The 21612-nt window shown below is 37.7% G+C and overlaps 1 protein-coding gene across 1 annotated transcript in view; it reads left to right on the top strand.

The window, feature by feature from the left end:
• The window catches only part of LOC150089533 (influenza virus NS1A-binding protein homolog), a 302567-nt gene that overhangs the window by 155081 nt on the left and 125874 nt on the right, over positions 1-21612 (top strand). Inside the window, exons 6-7 of the mRNA XM_090390017.1 lie at positions 8472-8657; positions 19704-19992. Of these exons, the coding sequence (XP_090246143.1) occupies positions 8472-8657; positions 19704-19992 (475 nt within the window). The remainder of the gene's footprint in view (positions 1-8471; positions 8658-19703; positions 19993-21612) is intronic.

Genomic DNA, 21612 nt, shown 5'->3' with positions numbered 1-21612 from the left:
TCGCTCTCTCTCACTAACTGGGCCAAAGCTGTATTAGCAACTTCTCATAGTCACCGAGAGCAGTACCACGCCAATCAACATACACCTGATGTTCCTACCACTGCACATGAAATGACAAAACAAAAAAAATGTTGAAGTCTGTACAGAGGTACCACCAACTACTGGAAACATGGTCATAGATGACCCATCAGAAAATAACACATTGCTGCAACTTAATGCAGATGATACCATGTAATCAGTATGCCCTGTCTTTCATAGAGAGGATAAAATGAAACAAGATTGACAGAAGTCCACTCCAAAAAAAAACTCCTGATTAATCTTCAACACCTAAACTTAATTAATGTGTGAACTTGTACAGTGGCATTGTAGAGGCTAACATAGCAACTCCAACAAACTTAAAGGTTTCCTTGTAAAAATGAATCCAGTGGGTGTATTCCTATAAGAAACTTTTTTGCCACCTGAAGTCTTTTCCCAAGTTTTCAAAATGTATGATGTAAAGAAGAGATGAAGATTCAGAACCCTCTGCTCATAGGGGGGAGTGACAATACTGGTTAAATCTACTGTGCCCTCCAGACACATCACATTACAGCCTTCTTCAGAAGTTATTGCAGTTCACATAGCGATAGGAATATCGCTCTCCCTGAGCATCCATTTATATTCCACCATTGTATCCTTGCTTTAGAACAGAATTTAGCAATCTTATTGCATAACTTCTACTTCCTGTGTGTCTACTCGATGATTTCAATGCACATCCACTTTCACAGTAGACTTGGGCATCTGCTCACCATCTCTGTAACCAAGTATGCAATGGTTTGTACTGAGTGACCCATTATTTCATAGTGATCACTTTCCTATTATCTGTTCAGTTCAAACACAGGTCCAAACCTTGAGCAATGCACCACCTGGAATTTTAACACTGCAAACTGGCAGTACTACTCCACTCATGTTCATTTCCACAGGAACCATGTCCGTTATCAACCTATTGATGATATAACTGGTCACATTACCAATCATATACCAACTGCAGAAGGTGCTTTCATTCCAAAGTCTCACCTGTGAAAATGTATGCATTGGAACAACTGGTGGAATAGAGATTGCACCAAAGCCAAACAAGAGAAAAACTGAGCTTAGAACCTTTTACAAAAGTTCTCAGCCATCACCAATCAAATTGCTTACAAAAAACTTAAAGCCATAGCTCAACAGATAAACCAAACATGACCCTTGGACTGCTTTTGCCTCAACAATCATTAAAAATACTAACACAGGAATTATCTGGAGAAAAATAAAAGCACTACATGGGAAATTCCCACCATCTCCAGTAATTTTCTGAAATGAACATGATCATTCCTCCTCTTCTATTGAAATTGTGAATGCTATAATCAGTTTCATTTCTACTATCTTTGCTTCTCCCATGTATGTGTCCTCTTTTCAACAAATCAAAGGATGGAGAAAAGTACAAGGTGAACTTCTCAACACAACTTTCTCTGCTGTAAATCAAATGTGTACTTTGGTTGAACTCAAAGAATCATTGAACAGTGCAGCTGGGTGGTATTCATTAAACAATGTGATTAAACATCTATGTAAAGACATACACATCTTACTGACTTACTCTAACAGTATCTTTTCAGAAAACATGTACCTGCCCTCTCTTGGCACCATTCCTTTATTTGTGCAATACCAAAACTGGCAGGGACCTATAAGTAGTCCAAAATTATCAGCCAGTATCACTTACAAGCTATTTAAGCAAAATCTTTGAAAGGATGATCAATATGAGACTTTGCTGGATTCTAGACTTACAGAATCTTCTAACTGATCATCAGTATGATTTATGAAAACGCAAATCCGCTCTTGATGTGCTTTTCAAGTTTGAATACCACATCTGCAGTGCTTTGGTCATAGTCAACCTAGACATTGAGAAAGCTTTTAACACCACTTGGCATCATGGAATTCTTATGGACTTAACTTTTGGGTCTTAAGGCCATCTCCCTCAAATAATTCAGAACTTCTTACACCTTCATGCTTTTCAGGTGTCATTGTCAGAATGCTTTTCATTGTCAGAATGCTCTGTCAATTTCATATTCAGGAGGACAATGTTCCACAGGTTCCGTACTCAGCGCAACCTTATTGGCAATCCAGTTAATAGCCTGATAGAAGATGTCCAAAAAACCATTCAAATCTATATGTATGCAGTTGACCTAACCTGTCAGTCACAGAGCATGAACATAATTGAAAGGCAGGTTCACTTCATAGTAGCTAAAATAGAATCTTGGATGTTAAATAATGGCTACTGTCTGGCTGAAGAAAATCACACCACCACCACTCATTTTTGCATGGATCTTGACCCTGATCTGCATTTCACTCTTATCCTGAGCTTTGGATAAGGAACTTTCAGACCTTTGTGACTCATCTGTGAACCATATGCTTGAAGAAATTAAATTACTTTGATCTGTCTCATGGGATTTAGGCTGCCACACTTTGCTACAATTCTATAGAGCAATGATCAGGTCTCATTTAGACCGCTGATCTCTGATATATAATTCTGTCAACAACAGTACTTTACAGAGACTAAATACCTTCCAGCACAGTGCTCTCAGAATTGCCTTGGGAGTTTCAGAAATATGCCTTCAATACTCTAATTTGCAGGAACTAATAAATTTGACACACATTCTTGAAAACCATGCTAATCTTGTTGAATTATTCCAATACTTGAAATGCATCCATTTTTCTAACCATCTTTTTTGATTAACAGCTAAAAATTAAAAAATGAATAGGATCAATTTTGGCCCAGGAAGCCCTTGTGCCAATGAACCTCAAACAACAACAACCAGTTATGCAGAACAACAAGCTAGGTAAGATATGAATATAATTTAAATTCTTAAATTCGAATTATACTAGGTAGTTTTGTTTATAAAGCTTTATCATTTTGCATAACTGGTTTTAATTTACCATTTTATTAGATAACATTGGGGTTGCATTGCACCGCATCCTTTGTCTTTTTTCTATTTTTATTTTTAACCAATTTAACTATCTTTCATAGTATAATCTCAACTGATGTGTATATATATACACACATAAAATAGGATCTCAAAGTATCAGGACTGATTTTTTTATTTAAACAAATATGAGGATCTTCTGAGATCAATGAACATAGATGCCATTGTGCATATCGTGAAATTGAATCCATATGATGCTATGAAAAGTGCATGGCCTATTGTAACAGTTAAAATGAAACTAATAAACTTCTTTAGTCTCGGTTGTCTGGGGTATAAATGGAAATTTATTTATTTTTTTTATTTATAACATTTACATTGAAGTTTTTGAAATAATGACCATAGGTATTTCCTTTTTTTTTTTAATTGGTTATTTAATTGCAAAAAAAAATTTTTTTTAAGTTGATAAGTGAATTTAAAGGCAATCACACTTACTCTAGTAACATACTAGATATGAATAATGGAACACTACTCAATAAATTATGGCTTATTTTGTGATTGGTGGCTACTGTTCTTTGAAAATTGCAAAATAGGTGACAAGTGACAGCACTGAACAATATATATTCACCAGTAAATAATTTTGTACATGTATGTAGATAACTGGAGGAATCAAAACAAAAATAAAATACAATAAAGTATAGTAAATTAGCATCAGCAGTGGCAAACGATGCAAGAAAGCAAGCTTATACTACATCAGCCAAAAAAAAAAAACACACAGTGCCTCCCATTTCACCAATTCATTCCCTCCCGTAGTTTGTCTAGTTCGATCTTGAATTTATTTAAACTGTCAACTTCCACAACAGCAGATGAAAGTTTGTTCCAACAATTAACCAACCATTGGCTAAAGGCAAACTTCTACATATCTCTTCTGCAACCATCCTTCCTCAATTTGAATTTGTGCCCCCTAATGTGTGGTTTGAGTAAGACGAAGAATTCCATCAGCATTGAGCTTGCTTAATCCATAAAATCACCTCACAGGTGCCTCATCTCCATATGCTGCAATTTGCAGCATATGGAGATGAGGCACTGTGAGGTGATTTTTCTTGGTAAGAGCACCCCTTTGTTCTGCTCACCAATATCAACCTTCTCTGTACTCATTACAGCAGGTCCACATCCTTCCTACAATGAGGCCTCAGACCTGTATGCAGTACTCAAGATGTAGCATTACCATTGCCTTATAGTAGTAGTAGTAGTGGCATGTGATGCAAGAAAGCAAGTGTATGAGCTTATGCAGCATCAGCCAAAAAAAAAAAAAAAAAATTATAAAACAATCCCCCCTAAATGTTTGTCCAGTTCCTCCTTAAATTTATTTAACCTATCAACTTCCACAATGACAGATGGAAGTTTGTTCAAGCAATTAACCACCCGCTGGCTAAAGGCAAATTTCCACACATCTATTCTACATCTGTCCTTCCTCAATTTCAATTTATGCCCCCTTAGGTTCGTAATCTGAACAAGTGGAAGAATCCCATCAGAATTCAGCGTGCTCAACCTATTCAAGGCCTTATACACCTCAATCAGATCACCTCGCAGGTGCCTAGTCTCCAGCTGCTGCAATTTGCAAAACTTAAGCCTCTCCTGGTAAGAGGATCCCTTCATTCCCCTCACCAATCTTGTTGCCCTTCTGTGTACACACTCAAGCAATCTACATCCTTCCTAAAATGAGGCCTCCAGACCTACTCAAGGCGTGGCCTGACACCATTGCCTTATACAGAGTGACAATCACCTCCTTTTCCCTGCTAGCAAAATTCCTGTATATCATTGACAACACCCCATGACCTGCCCTAGCAGCCTGTCTGCATTGCTCAGAAAACTTCATATCTGACTGCACAATTACTCCCAGGTCTTTTTCATTTTCTACCACCCTAAGTGTAGTACCACACAGTTGGTATGTTTCTCTGGGGTTACTTCTACCCATGTGCAGTACTTTGCATTTTTCAATGTTAAACTTCAGTTGCTACTTCTCAGCCCATCTGCCCAAATTTTCTAGATCCTGTTCCAGTTACACACTGTCATTAACAACCCTGCCAACCTTTGTATCATCTGCAAATTTTGATACTAAGCCTGATATACCTTCATCAATATCATTGATAAATATACAAAACAACAGTGCATCCAACACCGAACCCTGTGGGACTCCACTAATAACATTAGTCCACAAAGAGCAGCACCCACTGATTACCACCCTCTGTCTTCTCCCACTCAACCATCCTTTTATCCATTTTAGCAACTTACCCTTAATACCATTCTGCACCAATTTCTACAGTAGTCTTCCATGCACAAGTGTCAAAAGCTTTCCTGAAATCCAAGTATATGATATCAAAATTATTTTTTGCATCCAGTTCCTTTGTAACCACATCATAACAACCAATCAAATTTGTCAGACAAGACTTTCCCTTAACAAACCCATGCTGTGTCTGAATTATTGCTGCAGTCTTGGCTAGATGATCCTGCAATGCATCTTTAACCAGTGACTCCATTATTTTACCCGGAACAGAAGTTAAACCAACTGGTCTGTAATTACTCGTGTCACCCTTCGATCCCCCTTTGTGAATCGGGGATACATTTGCACATCTCCAGTCCGTGGTCCCCTGAGTCCAAAGATGCTCTCATAATTATGGCTAAGGGTTTGCTTACTTCCTTTGCTGCCTCCTTTAATATAACAGTGGGTGGATGGATAGATCCCATCCACCCACTGCAATTTGCAAAACTTAAGCCTCTGGTAATTATATCTTTAAGTAAATCCCACATCAGTACACTGTGATCACTGCCACCTATTCGTTCCTTTATCTGCAAATTCTTAATACACGAATGATCACTGCTGATGACCAGATCAAGAATATTACCCTCTCTGGTTGCCTTTCGAACATGCTGCTGCAGAAAACAATCATCCAATAAATCCACAAAAGTCTTACTAGTGTGCGAGTGACCAACCCATAAGTTCCAGTCTTCCAGTCTATATCTGGGAAGTTAAAATCCCCCATTATAAGACATTCTGTTTTATTAGCCCACTCTATTTCTCTGTACAATTATTCATTGTACTCATTCGAGTCATTAGGCCTATAATACACTCCTACTCTTATTTTTGTTTGGTGTGACAGTGCTTATGTCACACCAAACTTACTCAACAGTGCACTGTTCATCTATATCAACTGGATGTACTCCTTTTGATTTTGTTTTTCTTAATTAACAGCATAACACCTCCTCCCTTCCTATTCTTTCCGGACACATTGTACTCCCCAAATTCCAGTTCTGCATTCCTTATATCTGTGTGACACCACATCTCTGCTATCCCAACGATATCCGCCTTTGATGTCTTGACCAACACTTCAAATTCATCAAATTTATTTACTATACTTCTAGCATTGGTATACATGCAAGTATACATATACCCATTCTTATTATTGGTTACCCTAACACATCCCATATACCCACCTGTTTCACGATGACTGCCATCAGTCCCAGAAACCCCCAACACCCCTCGCTCCAGGCCGCTGCTTATTCTAATAGAAATAGTGCAAGAATCATCTACACCTCTGCCTGCAGCTACTTTTAACTTTTTAGTCTGTGGATCCCCCCAAGCTAGCAGTTTTCCGACCCACCTAACACTGCCTCGATAGTATCAGCAAATATTCTTGCACTCTTTCTATTTAAACGTATCCCATCCCTGTAGAAGCAGTCTCTCCCGTTAACAAGCACAGAGCATGCTGAAAAAAATTCTACCCCTTGAGCCTTGCACAAGGGGTAATTATACAATGAGATAATAACTACATTATCCATATTAGCAGAATTCTTGTATATCATTGACAAAACCCCATCAGCTATCCTTGCAGCCTGTTTATAATATAGGAAAATAAACTCTAGGAAGACTAATCAGAGCCCACAATGACACCACAGTGATTCAGATCATTCACTGATACACAAAGCATGGTATATCATCCACAACCCTTCTTTGTTTCCTTCATTTTTACCACAAATCCTCATGAAGGCCGTAAGGGTTTGGCCTTAATGTATAGTTTCTCTTATTGTTAACTACATGCATCTTCAAATTATTTACTTCTAAATGTATTGTTCTGGGTGTCATCTGGCAACTATTTTGTAATTTTCTAGGAATGGCAGATGCTACTTGATAATTGTAGCTTTCAAACAAAGGTGTTCCTTTATTCATTTATTCTTTGAAGTCCTTTTTTGAAAGTCTTTTGCATACATACTCTTAATGCGAATACTTGTAGGTAGCCTTGTTATTTAAATCATCTAAAACTATAGTCTATAATGCAAGCTATACTTCTAGATGCAATGATCTGTTATTTGGTAATATTTTATAATTTTTCTCGTCATCCTCACACTTACATTGCAAAAATAATTGCTACAAATCCAGTGTTAGCATTTGTTCATTATATTTTCATATTTTATAATAATAAAAAATGAAAATAATAAAAGTATGGATGTACAACTCAACTTTCATGGAAAAGTAAACTTTCATCAATTTTGGTTTACCATATCATGAAGGAAATTGATTAAATAATTAAAGGAACTTGATTAATTAATTAAACATTAATAAATATAAGTTAAAAAAAATTGAAAGTTGTGTTGTATGTCCATACTTTTATTATTTAAATTACCTGAAACTGTGGTCTGGAAAATGTGCTTCATGCTTTATAATACTTTGTATTTCTAACCTCACCCTTACATTGAAAACTTCATAGTAATTAAAGCTGGAATTAATAAACAATGAATATCTCTACAAACTTCGTCCCAGATTCTGTAATGCTCAGTTTTTTATGTAGAGATGGTAATGCCATCAGAAATTTCCTTCATTGCAGTAAAAGGAACTTGATTAAATATTTATTAATAAATATAACTTAGGTGAAATTGGAGGAAAAATTTACCTTGCTTTAAGCATTGTCCTGTGTATCCATACTTCACAACCGTCCTGCGTATTCATACTATACAACATATACAACCCATTATATGCATGCTGCTGATCACTGATGCACTACTGACAGGATCCAAACAGATAGTGCCTTGATGACAACCAGTGAATGCCTGCTGCCATATTGTGATACCCAAAGGATAATGTTCAGTTCGATAAATATAAAGAAATGTACATGTTAATTTTAGTTTTATTATTATTATTATAAAAATTGCAGAGTGATGCAAGGAAGAAAATCTTATTTAGCATCTACTGTCATAAAAAAAAAAAAAAAAAAAAAGTTCAGAATTCTGATGAATAAAGACCCTGGAGGAAATTATTGTATTTTAATGAAAATCAATTAATAGTGTGTAATTGATAATCTATAGAGAATGTGGCTATGCCACATTCATATTCTCTATAGACTTCTTCAATAAAACTGTAATTTCTGAAGGTAAGCATAATATTAGAGATAATCTCATTCTAGTACATTGAATTATTGCTGTAATTATAATTCAATCTCTTTGATTTCTCTTTAGAAGTCTTATGAGTATTTGTTTTGGTATTAGATTGCTGAAGTTGCTAAGACTAAAGAATTTTTGGCACTGCCACAAGTTCAGGTAGAACTTCTTCAAAATAGCAATGAAGAGATGGATGCTACATGTGAGAAGCACCTCTGTGATATGGTTCTTGACTGGATGAAAAATACCCTTGACAGTGAAGAGAAAGAAATTGAAACTTCTGTGTCAGAAAGGGTAAACATTCTGTTTTATAATTTGAAATGATTGTATTTATTTACATTTTAAATATAAATTAATTTTAAAAACTGTCTGTATTAATTAATAAATTTTGTGAAATTTTAAATTGTTATCAAATGCATGCCAGCTGTTGAATTATAATACACTGGTGTGCAAAATTTAAGGACCACCTGTAGCTTCTCATAGGAGTGGCCCGGATATGAGAAAAGCATACCAAAGGAACCTCGTCAGGTACAGAAATTATGAAGGCAACAACACCGACACAACAACGGAAACAAAACGGTATAGATGGACTTTATTCAAAAATGGCAGCATAGCATTGGCTGCCATGATACAGATGCATCACTGCCAAAGATGGAACAAAGGGAAGAGGTGGTCCTCAGTAGGAGATGCGGCCACCCCTAATGTTGATGCATGCTTTGCACCACCTGTCCATACTTAGAACAATGTTGTTGAAAGGTTCTTGTGGTAACATCGTCCATTCCTCTGTCAGCACCATCTTCAGCTGGTGAACATTTTCTGGTGGGTGTGGACGTGCCGCTAGGCGTCTCCCCAGAGCATCCCATATGTGTTCAATGGGATTTAGATTGATGGAACGGGCAGGCCAATCCATATGAACAATGTCCTCACTTTCCAGAAGCATATCACAGCTGCAGTGCGATGGGGTGTGACGTTATCATCCATAAACATGAACTCGGGGCCAATGGCACCTCGGAACAGATTTGCATGGAGAAGGATTACCTCAGTACAGTAGTGTGCACCACTTACAGTACCACCTTCCAGTATCTGGAGTTGTGTACGTCCATCCAAGATAATGCCTCCCCAGACGAGAACACCTCGGCCACCATATCGATCCCTTTCAGTGATGTTTGCGGTGTGATACCTTGTGCCAACCTCTCGCCAGATTAGCTAACATTCAGAATCGCTGCTGAGACTGAATCTACCCTCATCAGTAAAGGCCGACCGGTCTAGCTGGGTGGGTAAAGTGCCTGCCTGGCAACCCAAAGGTCGCGGGTTCGAATCCCGCCTCGGGCTTGGATCAGAGTACTGCAAAAACCTTGGGAGGTGCATTATGGCCACAGAAGCCGATGTGCCAACAACTAACTAAAAAAAAAAAAAAAATCATCAGTAAAGAGTACCTTAAGTAAAGATTTTGTGGCTGTAACCTTTAGAAATAGTGTTGGTCCTTAAGTTGTGCACACCAGTGTATGACTATTTCTTTGAAAAGAAGACAAATCCTTATTTATAAAGATCTAAATAAAAGGTAGAGGAAATTTTCTATTTCATAATGATGACACTTCACTGTGATGACACTTCACAGTGAAGTGTCATAATGATGACACTTCACTGTGAAACAGAATTCAAGAGAACACTCTTGAATTCTTCTCTCTATATGGAGGCTGTATAAACTGTTTGCTGGTAAGCTCAGTGCAGATTTAAAGCTTATAGTATTACCTTTTAAATATTTTGTTGTATTCGCTATGCTTTATATATTTATATATGCTTTATATTCCAGCCTGGTGAATATAACAAAGTTTACATATTTACAGACTAAAATATTTCTGTGTCTCGGTAAATTATACATATGACATAATTTCATGTGTCGTTTATCCATCTTGAATGCAACACAAGCATTAAGGCCAATTTACAGGATACTCTTTGGCTGAATCAGTATCACTGATAGTAGATCAGTTGTCTTCAATATGATGCAAAGTGAGATAGCATGTGTCAGGATTCATATTATCTGTGAACATTTAATTAGTGAGTGAAGTATAATCATTTCAAATATAAAGTAGAAAATGTTGGCATTGGTAAAGCATTGGATTCTGAAGCAATATTTTAGCAGCATCAGAATATTGAGGGCATAGACTGTGGAAGACCAAGACATTTAAAAATCACTTTCAAATATCTGAAGAACAACTAAAATGATGCAATTAATTCAAAAACAAAATAGTGTAACAAGAGTAGAGCTGTAATTAGGTATTCCTGCTCCCATTGCGGAAGAGAAATATTGCATTCCTCTAGTTTCTTATCAATAAATGAACATTATAAATTAACTGTAAATAAATAAATAAATAATGGAACACTTTAAAATGCATGCTGCACTCATTTTACAGTATTTCAAAGTTTAAAAAGTAACAGCAAATGTATAATGTATGTGTGCATATACGTGGCATTCTTAAATCACATGTTAGCATTAGCATTAGTAGAGTCATATGATGCAAGAAAGCAAGCTTATGCAGCATCAGTCAAAAAAAAAAAAAAAAAATATGCTCCCATTTCATCCCTCCGTTCATTCCAAATACCTGTCCAGCTCAGCCTTAAATTTATTTAGGCTATCAACTTCCACAACAAAGGATGGAAGTCTGTTACACCAACCAACTACCCGCTGGCTAAAGGTAAACTTCCGCACATCTGTCTTTCCTCAATTTGAATTTATGCCCTCTCAGGTGATTATTCTGAGCAAGAGGAAGAATCCCATCAGCATTGAGCATGCTAAAACCATTCAAGGCTTTATACACCTCAATCAGATCACCTTGCAGGTACCTAGTCTCCAGACACTAATTTGCAAAACTTAAGCCTTTCTTCGTAAGAGCAACCATTTGTTCCATTCACTAATCTTGTTGCCCTTCTCTGTACTCATTTCAACACATGTTCTTACACTGTTGGCTTTAACTAAGGCATAGCGAACAAGTACCTTGTTCACCCTGCCTTAGTTAAAGGCTCTTAATGAGAGAACCTCTTTCTGCTTTTAATGCATTCAAATTGTTTTACCGGGCTAGCCAGGTGGGCGCCTCCGTAGCCAAGTGGGAAGGAGCAGCAGTGTGTAGCACATGCTTCTTGATTAGACCGGGGTTCGAGCCCGTCATCACCAAATACGGAGGATGCGGAAAGGTCAGGGAATGACCACCGCATTTCCCGGAGCAATATGGCCTTAGTTGCTAATGCTCCTAAAAACCAAATAACAAACAAACAAGCTAGCCAGGTGGGTAACCCAAATTTCGTGGGTTCAGATCCCGCCTCGGGCTTGGATCAGAATAGAAAATGCAAAAACCTTGGGAGGTGCAATATGGCCACAGAAGCCGATGCGCCAACAACTAACAAAAAAAAAAAGCAAATTGTTTTGATCTTTGCTTTCACATTACTTTCAGCCACACCCATTAAATTTAAATCCAGTATCAAAGATTGAATGGCAATTTTTTGAACTGCTCTCATTTTGTAATCTAGAATTTTACCAGATTACTTACATAGTCATACACAGCTTAGTTGAATTCATTTAGCTGAAATTGAATGTGCAATGTTTACCCATGATAATTATGTTCATTCTTGATGATTCATCTGCAGTGATTTCCCCCAAAGTGAACAAAAGTAGAGCATCACTGCTGCTTTCATTATTCATCCTCAATGCTCACTTTTGTTGAATTGTTTACACGAGTCACTTTTCTTTCATTTCTTATGATTCATCTGTATGTTTATCCAAAGTGTGTTATGCAAATTGGCCTTTGTTTCATTCACTGGAACATGTTTGCCCTCTGACTTTGCAATACTTTGGTGTGAGAGAGAGAGAGAGAGAGAGAGAGAGAGAGAGAGAGAGTAATGAAATTCAAGGAGAGCAAACACAAGAATACTAGGGCAACATCTTGTAATAGCTAGGCAACTCTTGAGAGACATTAAGTCACAAGAATTGAGGAATTCTTGTGAATTGAAAGTTATGTTTCATTTCATTCTGATTAATAATAATTATATCGATGATTATGAATTAGCATCATAATATTAAGGCCTTTTCCCTAATTATTTTGTAGCATTAGCAGAGGCATATGATGCAAGAAAGCAAGCTTATGCAGCATCAGCCAAAAAAAAAAAAAAAAACTTCACCCCTCCATTCGTTTGAAATACCTGTCCAGCTGAGCCTTAAATTTATTTAGGCTATCAACTTCCACAACAAGGGATGGAAGTCTGTTCCACCAACCAACTACCCGCTGGCTAAAATCAAATTTCTGTACATCTATCCTACATCTGTCTTTCCTCAATTTGAATTTATGCCCTCTCAGGTGATTTTTCTGAGCTAGAGGAAGAATCCCATCAGCATTGAGCATGCTTAAACCATTCAAGGCTTTATACACCTCTATCAGATCACCTCGCTGGTGCCTAGTCTCCAGACACTGTAATTTGCAAAACTTAAGCCTTTCTTCGTAAGAGCAACCCTTTGTTCCATTCACCAATCTAGTTGCCCTTCTCTGTACTCGTTCCAGCAGCTCTACATCCTTCTTGAAATGAGACCTCCAGACCTGTATACAGTATGATAGGTGTGGCCTGACCATTGCCTTATACAAGGGAATAATCACCTCCTTATCCCTGCTAGAAATATTCCTATATATCATTGACAATATACCATGAGCTACTCTTGCAGCCCATCTGCACTGCTCAGAGAACTTCATATCGGCCTGCAATTCAATTACCCCCAGGTCCTTTTCATTCTCTTCCACTGTCAGTGTAGTACCACAGTGTTGATACGTTGCTCTGGGGCTGCTGTTTCCCATATGTACTTTTCATTTGTCAATGTTAAACTTCATTTGCCACCTCTCAGCCCATCCGCTCAACCTTTCCAGATCCTGTTGCAGCAGCATAGTGTCAGTAGTGTCCTTAAAAACCCTGCCAACCTTTGTATCGTCTGCATACTTGGACATTAAGCTTGATATACCATCATCAATATTATTTATAAATATAGAAAACAATAATGGACCCAACACTGAATCCTGAGGGACTCCACTAATAACATTAGTCTACGATGAGCAGTGTCCATTGATTACCACTCTCTGTCTACTCCCCATCAACCACCCCTTTATCCATAGCAGCAATTTGCCTCCAATGCCACACTGCTCCAGTTTGTGCAGCAGTCTTCCATGTGCAACAGTATCAAAAGCCTTCTTAAGATTCAAGTATATAATATCAAAGTTATTCCCTGCATCCAGTTCTTTTGTGACTGCATCATAGTATCCAATCAAATTTGTCAGTCAAGACTTCCCCTTAACAAAACCATAGCTAGGTCCGAGCTATAACTGAAGTCTTGTCTAGGTCATCCTGCAGTGCTTCTTTAACCAGTGCCTCCATTAATTTTCCTGGAACAGAAGTTAAACTCACAGGTCTATAATTACTTGTGTCAGCCTTTGATCCTCCTTTGTGAATTGGGGTCACATTTGCACATCTCCCATCTATGGGTACCTCTCCTGAGTCCAAGAAAGCTCTCATGACTATGGCTAAGGGTTTGCTTACTTCCTTTGCTGCCTCCTTTAATATAACTGGATAGATCCCATCCACCCCAGGTGCCTTTCTTGTGTTTATCTTCAACAATTTCTCCTCCACTTTACTCTCAGTTATTACAAGATTATCTAGCTTACTGCCAGAGTTGAATACACCTCTGGCATTCCCCTCGCTTAATAACTCCTCGTGTGTGAATGTCGATGCAAAATATTCATTTAGTTTGTTAGCTACCTGTGCAGGATCATCAACAGTTGAACCATCGATATCAAGTGGACTAATCTGATTCATCCCCTTCTAGAGTTTACATAAGTAAAGAACTCTTGCTGTTTTTCTTTGCATCCCTTGCCAAAGACTTCTCGTAATATGCCTTCGCCTGCCTAACCTCCTTTGTAACTTGGTTACAGATCAACTTATATCAATCATAGTCTTCTGTGTCACGTGTTAATTTATATGTATCCCATGCATTTTTCTTCTCTGCCATATGTCTCGTTAGTTCATCTGACATCCATTTAGGCCTAAACCTTGAACAATATTTCTTAGTTGGTATGTAAAGCCTAGTAGCTTCAAAGATAAGTTCTTGGAATGCTTCCCATTTTGAATTTGCTGTAACATCATCAGTTGGTCCCACTGTATAGAATTTAAATACTGTCTCAGACCATCGTAGTCGCCTTTACGAAAACAAAACCCTTCCCTTTACCTCTGATGGTAGTTACCTCTTTGAGTAAATCCCACTTCAGCACACTGTGATCACTGCCACCTAGTGGTTCCTTTATTTGCAGATTCTTAATGCATGAAGAATCACTATTGATAATCAAATCAAGAGTATTACTCTCTCTAGTTGCCTCCCGAACATGCTGATGTAGAAAACAATCATCCAATAAATCCACAAAAGCCTTGCTAGTGTGTGAGTGACCAACCCACAAATTCCAGTCAATATCTGGGAAATTAAAATCTCCCATTATAAGACTCTCTGATTTACTGGCCCACTCTATTTCCCTGTACAGTTTCTTATTATACTCATCAGAGTTATTAAACCTATAGCATACTCCTACTCTCAATTTTGATCTCCCAATGCTTATGTCACACCAAACTGACTTGACACTGCATTGTCCAGCGATGTCAACTGGCTTCACTTCCTTGTATTGTATGTGTTTCTTAACTAATAGCATAACACCTCCTCCCTTCCTATCCTGTCTATCCTTTCTGTAGATGTTGTAATTCCCGCAAATTCCAGTTCTGCATTCCTTATATCTGTGTGACACCACGTCTCTGATATCCTAACAATATCCGCCTTTGATGCTTTGAGCAATACCTCAAAAAAATTGTTATTCTTTCAAGTCTCTTTCCTGCTAAGAGCTATTTCTCTGTAATATCATATTCCCTGTTGTTCTTTTTACTCTCTTCAGTATCATCCCGTATGGTTACGTTCTGCTTGAATCGTCATAATTTTGTTAATCTGTTTACTGCTGACCACCTTTTAATATATCCAAACTGCCACAACCTGTGCTTCTGAACTTCTCTCTTCCAAGAGCCATTGCTTCAAGCTCCTTCTGATATATTCATTTCATATTCTGTATTTCACATGTATGCTGATCATCCACCTCAGTATCTGCATCATACGACACAGTTGGCCTTGCCATTCATCAATAAAACCTTCCTTTGACCCTAAGTCCCTTTGACACATCACACAACATTCCACTAGCCTTCTCCCACTTCATCTACTCAGATATAATTTAGTTTGTTACAGTCTTAGTAATTTAACCATCCCCTGGATGACTGATCCGTCACTTAAAATCACAAATTTATGTATTGTTTTAGTTCTACAAATTCTGTTTTGATGTTATAACCTTATCTTTTTATAAAACTCCTACAAAAGACTGTTTCAGTGATTTTACTTCACTTCATAAAATTCAACCGCAAGTATTCAGAAGTAATAATCAACCAAAAATAGCAAATAATAAAACTTAAAGATAAAAATTACCCCAAAATGCTCCTCAATGGTTTTGATCATTTCCAGAATAAAAAAAAAAAAAAAAAAGAGTTCAAAGCATTGCGAACTGAAATGGCTTTTGCCTGAGACTGACATCTGCTGAAAAAAAAGAATAATGAAAGCAAAAAGGAGAATAATTGCTCTCATTATATCCAAAGTTGAGAGATGATGGTTTCAGACTGAAAGCTCTCATTTCCATTCTCAGCACTTTTAGCTCTTTTTAATCCAAATTGTCAAGGTTTTGAAGTATTTTTATTTTTATTTTTATTTTTTAGTTTTATTCCTTCTTGTTTTTGGTTCATTATTTCTTCTTAATATTTGTGCTTCAAAGTAATATCACTGAACAGTCCCATGTGGTTTGCTTAAATGAATTTATAAAATTCAGATGATTTATAAAACGATAAGGTAATACCACTTTTAGATATAGATTGTGACTGCATTTGACACCTGAGTTAATGACTGCTATTTTGAGAATTAGCAGGTTCTGCTAATTCTCAAACCGACTGTCTCCAAAATTGAAGATGGCCTTTTTTGCCATAAGGCCATCTTCAAACTTAGCTTTTTCTTTGTGGTCAGTCATCATCTGCAAAAATAAATATCTTTCCATATCTTCCTGATCCTAATATGGCTCATAAGCGTTATATCTTTTTAACTTGCAGAATTCTGTGTATCATCTTTATTTTTATAGATATACACTAATCATCTAGATTTCTGCCTTTACCTTAGTGAAAATCTCACTAGCTATCCAATTCTTACCTTTCCAAGCATTAGGCACTGGTATGCACATATACACTATCAGAACACTGCCTTCCCACTTTTCATTTTAACGAGGACCATTCTCACTTCTCCAGAAGAACTGTATTTTGTGATATTCTTATTATTTTTTGAATACTTCTTATTTAATGCTCCTTAAAACATACTTTCCATCTGCTCATTTTATCTTAAATCTCATTTTTATATTTATTTCACCCTCATTTAGAATATGGATCTTTACTGAACATTGGACACAAATACCTTGTACTGACTCTTTGTTACAATATACAGTAAGGCCCCCATATCCACGGGGGGATACATTCCCTACCATGGATGGCTTAAACCCCATATATAACGTGATTTTCTTGTACATACATACATACGTATAATAAAGTTTAATTGATAAATTAAACACACAGTAAGACATTGTCAACATTAAATATGGTAATAATAAAATACAGCAGACTCTCGATTTACCAGGATTGAATTAACCGGAACACTTCGAGACTCCAAATTAAAAAAAAAACAAAAAAAAAAAAACAGAAATCATAAAATTCAAGTAATAACTAGAAGAGGTATAAACAGATATTTTGCAAGTCTTAAATAAGCAACAAGAACCGGCGTTATAAGTCGTCATTGGGAGATTAGTGTACCTATTATCTTGCACAACCCCCACTGTCTTCACGCCGGTGCCTCCGTAGCCAGGTGGGAAGGAGCAGCAGTGCGTAGCACACGCTTCTTGATTAGACCAGGGTTCGAGCCCGTCACCACCAAATACAGAGGATGCGGAAAGGTCAGGGAATGACCACCGCATTTCCCGGAGCAATATGGCCTTAGTTTCTAATGCTCCTAAAAGCCAAATAACAACAACAATAACAGTCTTCACACCTACTGCTCAAAAAAAAAAAAAAAAAAAAAAAGAGAGAAACCAGATGTTTAGTTTCATTTAGTGCGTCGCGTCGATTGTTGTGTTCCGTTGCACTGCAAAAGGACAAATTTTGTTTCATTATTTGTCAGGGTCATCAGAATTTTTTTTTTTTTTTTGTTTAGAAATCGTGAAAATGATGGGCAACCACAGAGTTGTGCTTTCAATTAAACAAAAACTTGAAATTATTCAAAAGTTTGAAAACAGTGCATTCGTTAAATCTCTAAAGAACCCTTATAATGTTTGTGACCAAACCATACACGACATTCTAAAAAATAAAGGGAAGCTATTCGATTTAAAATTGACATCATAAAAAATAAAGGGAAGCATCATATTGGACACGCGAGTAGTATGTGTTAAGTTTTTCTTTTTTTTTTTTTCCATGGTTAACCGTGGGTAACTGAATCAGTGGATATGGGGGCAACTGTAGTTAATTAGCCCATATTAAGAAACAATGATTATCTAGCCCATTAATATGTTGGGGTGTGTATCTCTTCATGCACGAAATGTGTTATGAGCTCATTATAGCTATATTGAAAAGTTCAGTTACTTATATCCATTTAGGTCACACTTCTGATATTATTCAGATACTTTACTTTTATCTTAGCATTTCAGATGAACCAACGCAGTAGTCAGTTCTATATGTTGTTTCCTTTTTTGATGCCAAAGAAGGTCAGCACTTCTTCAGCTGCATGCTGATTATATTGGGGTGATCTGGCAAGGGTTGATATCTCAGTTGTATATGTCTGTTGTTTGTTGAACATCATCACTGCATTTTTGCTAGCATAGTGGTAAAATTTCATTTATTCTTGAGACATCACTTGGAATTTGCAATGTTCACCTGTGGTGTTCTCTGGCGCAAGGGCAACTTAGGCCATATTGCAGTGTTCCCCTTTGGCTCCCATTCTTATTTTACTGGTTGAAGATCTTCTGGATCATCTCTGAAGAGGTCCATGATTGGATAGTGCCATTTCAGCCCTTGTGAGAGTACAATCTCTAGCTGTTCCTGAAAACAGTTAACATGGTGCATTCATAGCTTAGATGATGTAACAATATTAAATTTGCATCATAAATGAAGGAGAAGTAGGACTACTCTGACAGGTGCGGTTTTATTTTGAACTCTAATTTTGAAATGAGATGGCTGAATTTTCATGATGGTTAACTTTTCACTGTTATAAACGATGCCCAACCAGAGACAATAAATTGAAATTTAGGAAGAAGGGGGTGTTAGACTGGATTGCAGGAAATTTTTCTTTTAGCCAGCAAGTTGTTAATTATTGGAATAAGTTGCTTCCATGGGTAGTTGAGGCTGACAGCTTGGAAAAATTCAAAGCTCAGCTGGATAGATACCTATGTGAGGAGGGAGTTGGATTGGTGGTGTGTGTGTGTGGCTTCCTTTCACCATGTATCTAATACTATTCTTTGTATCCCCAGACTAGCATTTTTCTGACACATCTGTTACTGCCTCAACAGCATTAGCAAATATCCTTGCACTCCTTCTATTTAAGTGAGTGTATCCTATCTGTAAAGTCTCCTGTTAACAAGCACAGACCATGAAAACTTCTTCCCTAATGAGCCTTGCAAAGTTTCTTCAGTTCTATATTGATTAACAGACTCTCATAATGTACTCTTTCCTATCATGTTTCGGCAATGTTACAAACACAAATTTAATCCTAACTCCCAGCTTTTCCTCAGCATTGCCCTATCTATATAGGAAATTCTAGATCACTACTGTTTTTAATATCATTAGTGTTTACAATATCACCTTTGTTCCCTTAAAAGATAACTTTTCTGTCATTAACTGCAACTCAGTCAGATGTGCCCCAGTCCTATTCCATCCACCCTTTTTTGCACAGTATATTTCCTGTTTTCCCCGACAATAGTCACCTACTGTAGCTACTTCATGGGTGACTAGTGATTTCTGCCACTGGGAATTCGCATGTTTGATGCACAAGTGTAGCTCGAGCATTCAGCTGGGTAACTGAATGGTTGTTTTTTATCCATACTATATTTGAAATTTGCTAGATAATAATTAAGAAATTTTGCATAATGGTTTTTATGTTAAAATGAATTTGTGTCCATAAAATGAAAAATACTGTTTTTACTCCCTTAGCTCTACATGCTTTATTTGAATCCAGATCACACATTACATGATTGCACTGATATTGAAGCTGGCGATATTAAGGATTCTGAACTTATTCAAGATTATAAAAAGAGATCACGCAAAGGGAATCTACCTACAGCAGTTCGTTCCCAACGTAAGCCTTCCCAGCCATTGCCAGCCAAACCTCCCCAATTTTTGTTTACCAGAGGTGAATCAAGCAGTCCTGATAAAGATGAAACCCCTGAAAACAAAGAAGGAACTTCTCTCTGGAAAGTTATTGCAGCTGTTGTAACTTCTGGTAAGTGAAGAATGACACTGCGAGGTAAAGGATTTGTTTCTTCATTAAATTTTTATTTTTCTTGTAGAGTTTTTAAGCTGATTTCAAAAATGTATTTTTTTAATTAAAGAAACAGTACTTCTTTGAAGTTTCAATATCTATATACAGGGTGTCGCAAAAATATTGGTACAAACGTTTAGGGGAGTTAGGTAACATCTAAAGGAATGTGAATCACATAGGAACCCATAACCAGAAACGTCACAGGAAAGTAGTAGCAGTGGCACAAGAAGCAGAAATGACACAAGACAGTAATTAGTGGCAAACATTTATTTGACATAATATTAACAATGGAGTAAGAGATGGATGCATTTCATGATGTTACAACAAATGCTCGAAGGTTCCACCATGAGACGCGATGCATGCGTGACACCGACGGAGCACGGATTGGCGGACACGGTTAAACACACCTGGAGTTTCTTTCACAGTAGCAGCAGCGCAGACGAGTCTCACCACGAGATCCATTTCCATCTCCATAGGCAATTCATACACGATAGATTTGAGGGCCCTCCACAGAAAGAAATCAATGCTCGATAAATCAGGTGAGCGTGGGGGCCAGGCAACGGGGTCCATCAATGCCCAAAACGCCTGTTCAAATGGTCACGAACACACCTTCCATAATTGGCAGGCGCCCTATCATGTTGAAACCAAATGTTGCATCTCACATTTGCTGGAACATCGTCAAGTAACCTTGGTAGAACTTGTTCAAGAAAGATCCAATATTTAGTGGAGTTCATGAGGGATGGTAACAGGTATGGGCCGACTAAGCAGTCACTGACCATACCTGCCCACACATTTATTGCAAAGCAATGTTGTGCCGCATGGGGGCGCACACCGTGTGGGTTGTCGTGAGCCCACACATGAGCATTGTGCTGATTGAATAAGCCTTCCCGAATGAAATAAGCCTCATCTATGAACAAAACATAGGCTGGAAAATTCAAGTCTTGAACACTTTCTTGGAGAAACCACTGTGCAAAAGCCACATGTGCAGGATGATCTTGGGGGAGCAGTAACTGAACCCTTTGGAGATGAAAGGGGTGTAAGGAATCGTCGTGCCAGACATGCTGTACACTGGAACAAAACACTCCTAAGGCAGAGGCAACGGCACATGTGCTGGTAATAGGATTATTCTGGACGGCATTCAACACACTTTCTTCCATGGCGGAAGTTTGCATTGAACGTGGTCTGCCCGCACTACTCCTGTTACCTCTTAAATGACCCATAATCGCACAAATTTTGATGCACACGTGAAAACAAACAGTGGTCTGGTACATGCCTGTCTGGGAAGCGTTCTCCATAAATTCGTTGAGCGGCTCGTCCATTGCCCTCTGCTAATCCATACACTAGGTGCATGTCTGCCAGCTCACAGTTCGTATATCGATGCATGCTCTTCGTGCGGCGACTACTGCTTGAATGAGTAAACCAGAAATTTTCCCTCTTGCGAACTGATGAACAGAGCCGTGTACTGACTTACGGTGATGTTTCCAGTTATGGGTTCCTATGCGATTCACATTCCTTTAGATGTTACCTACCTCCCCTAAACGTTTGTACCAATATTTTTGAGACACTCTATATATATCAAGC

This window comes from Mastigoproctus giganteus, chromosome 2 (assembly GCF_048544385.1).
Source record: "Mastigoproctus giganteus isolate SK-2022 chromosome 2, ASM4854438v1, whole genome shotgun sequence".
Classification (NCBI taxonomy): Eukaryota; Metazoa; Arthropoda; class Arachnida; order Uropygi; family Thelyphonidae; genus Mastigoproctus; species Mastigoproctus giganteus.
Note: the sequence above shows the minus strand (reverse complement) of the source record. Positions and strands in the feature narration are given on the sequence as shown.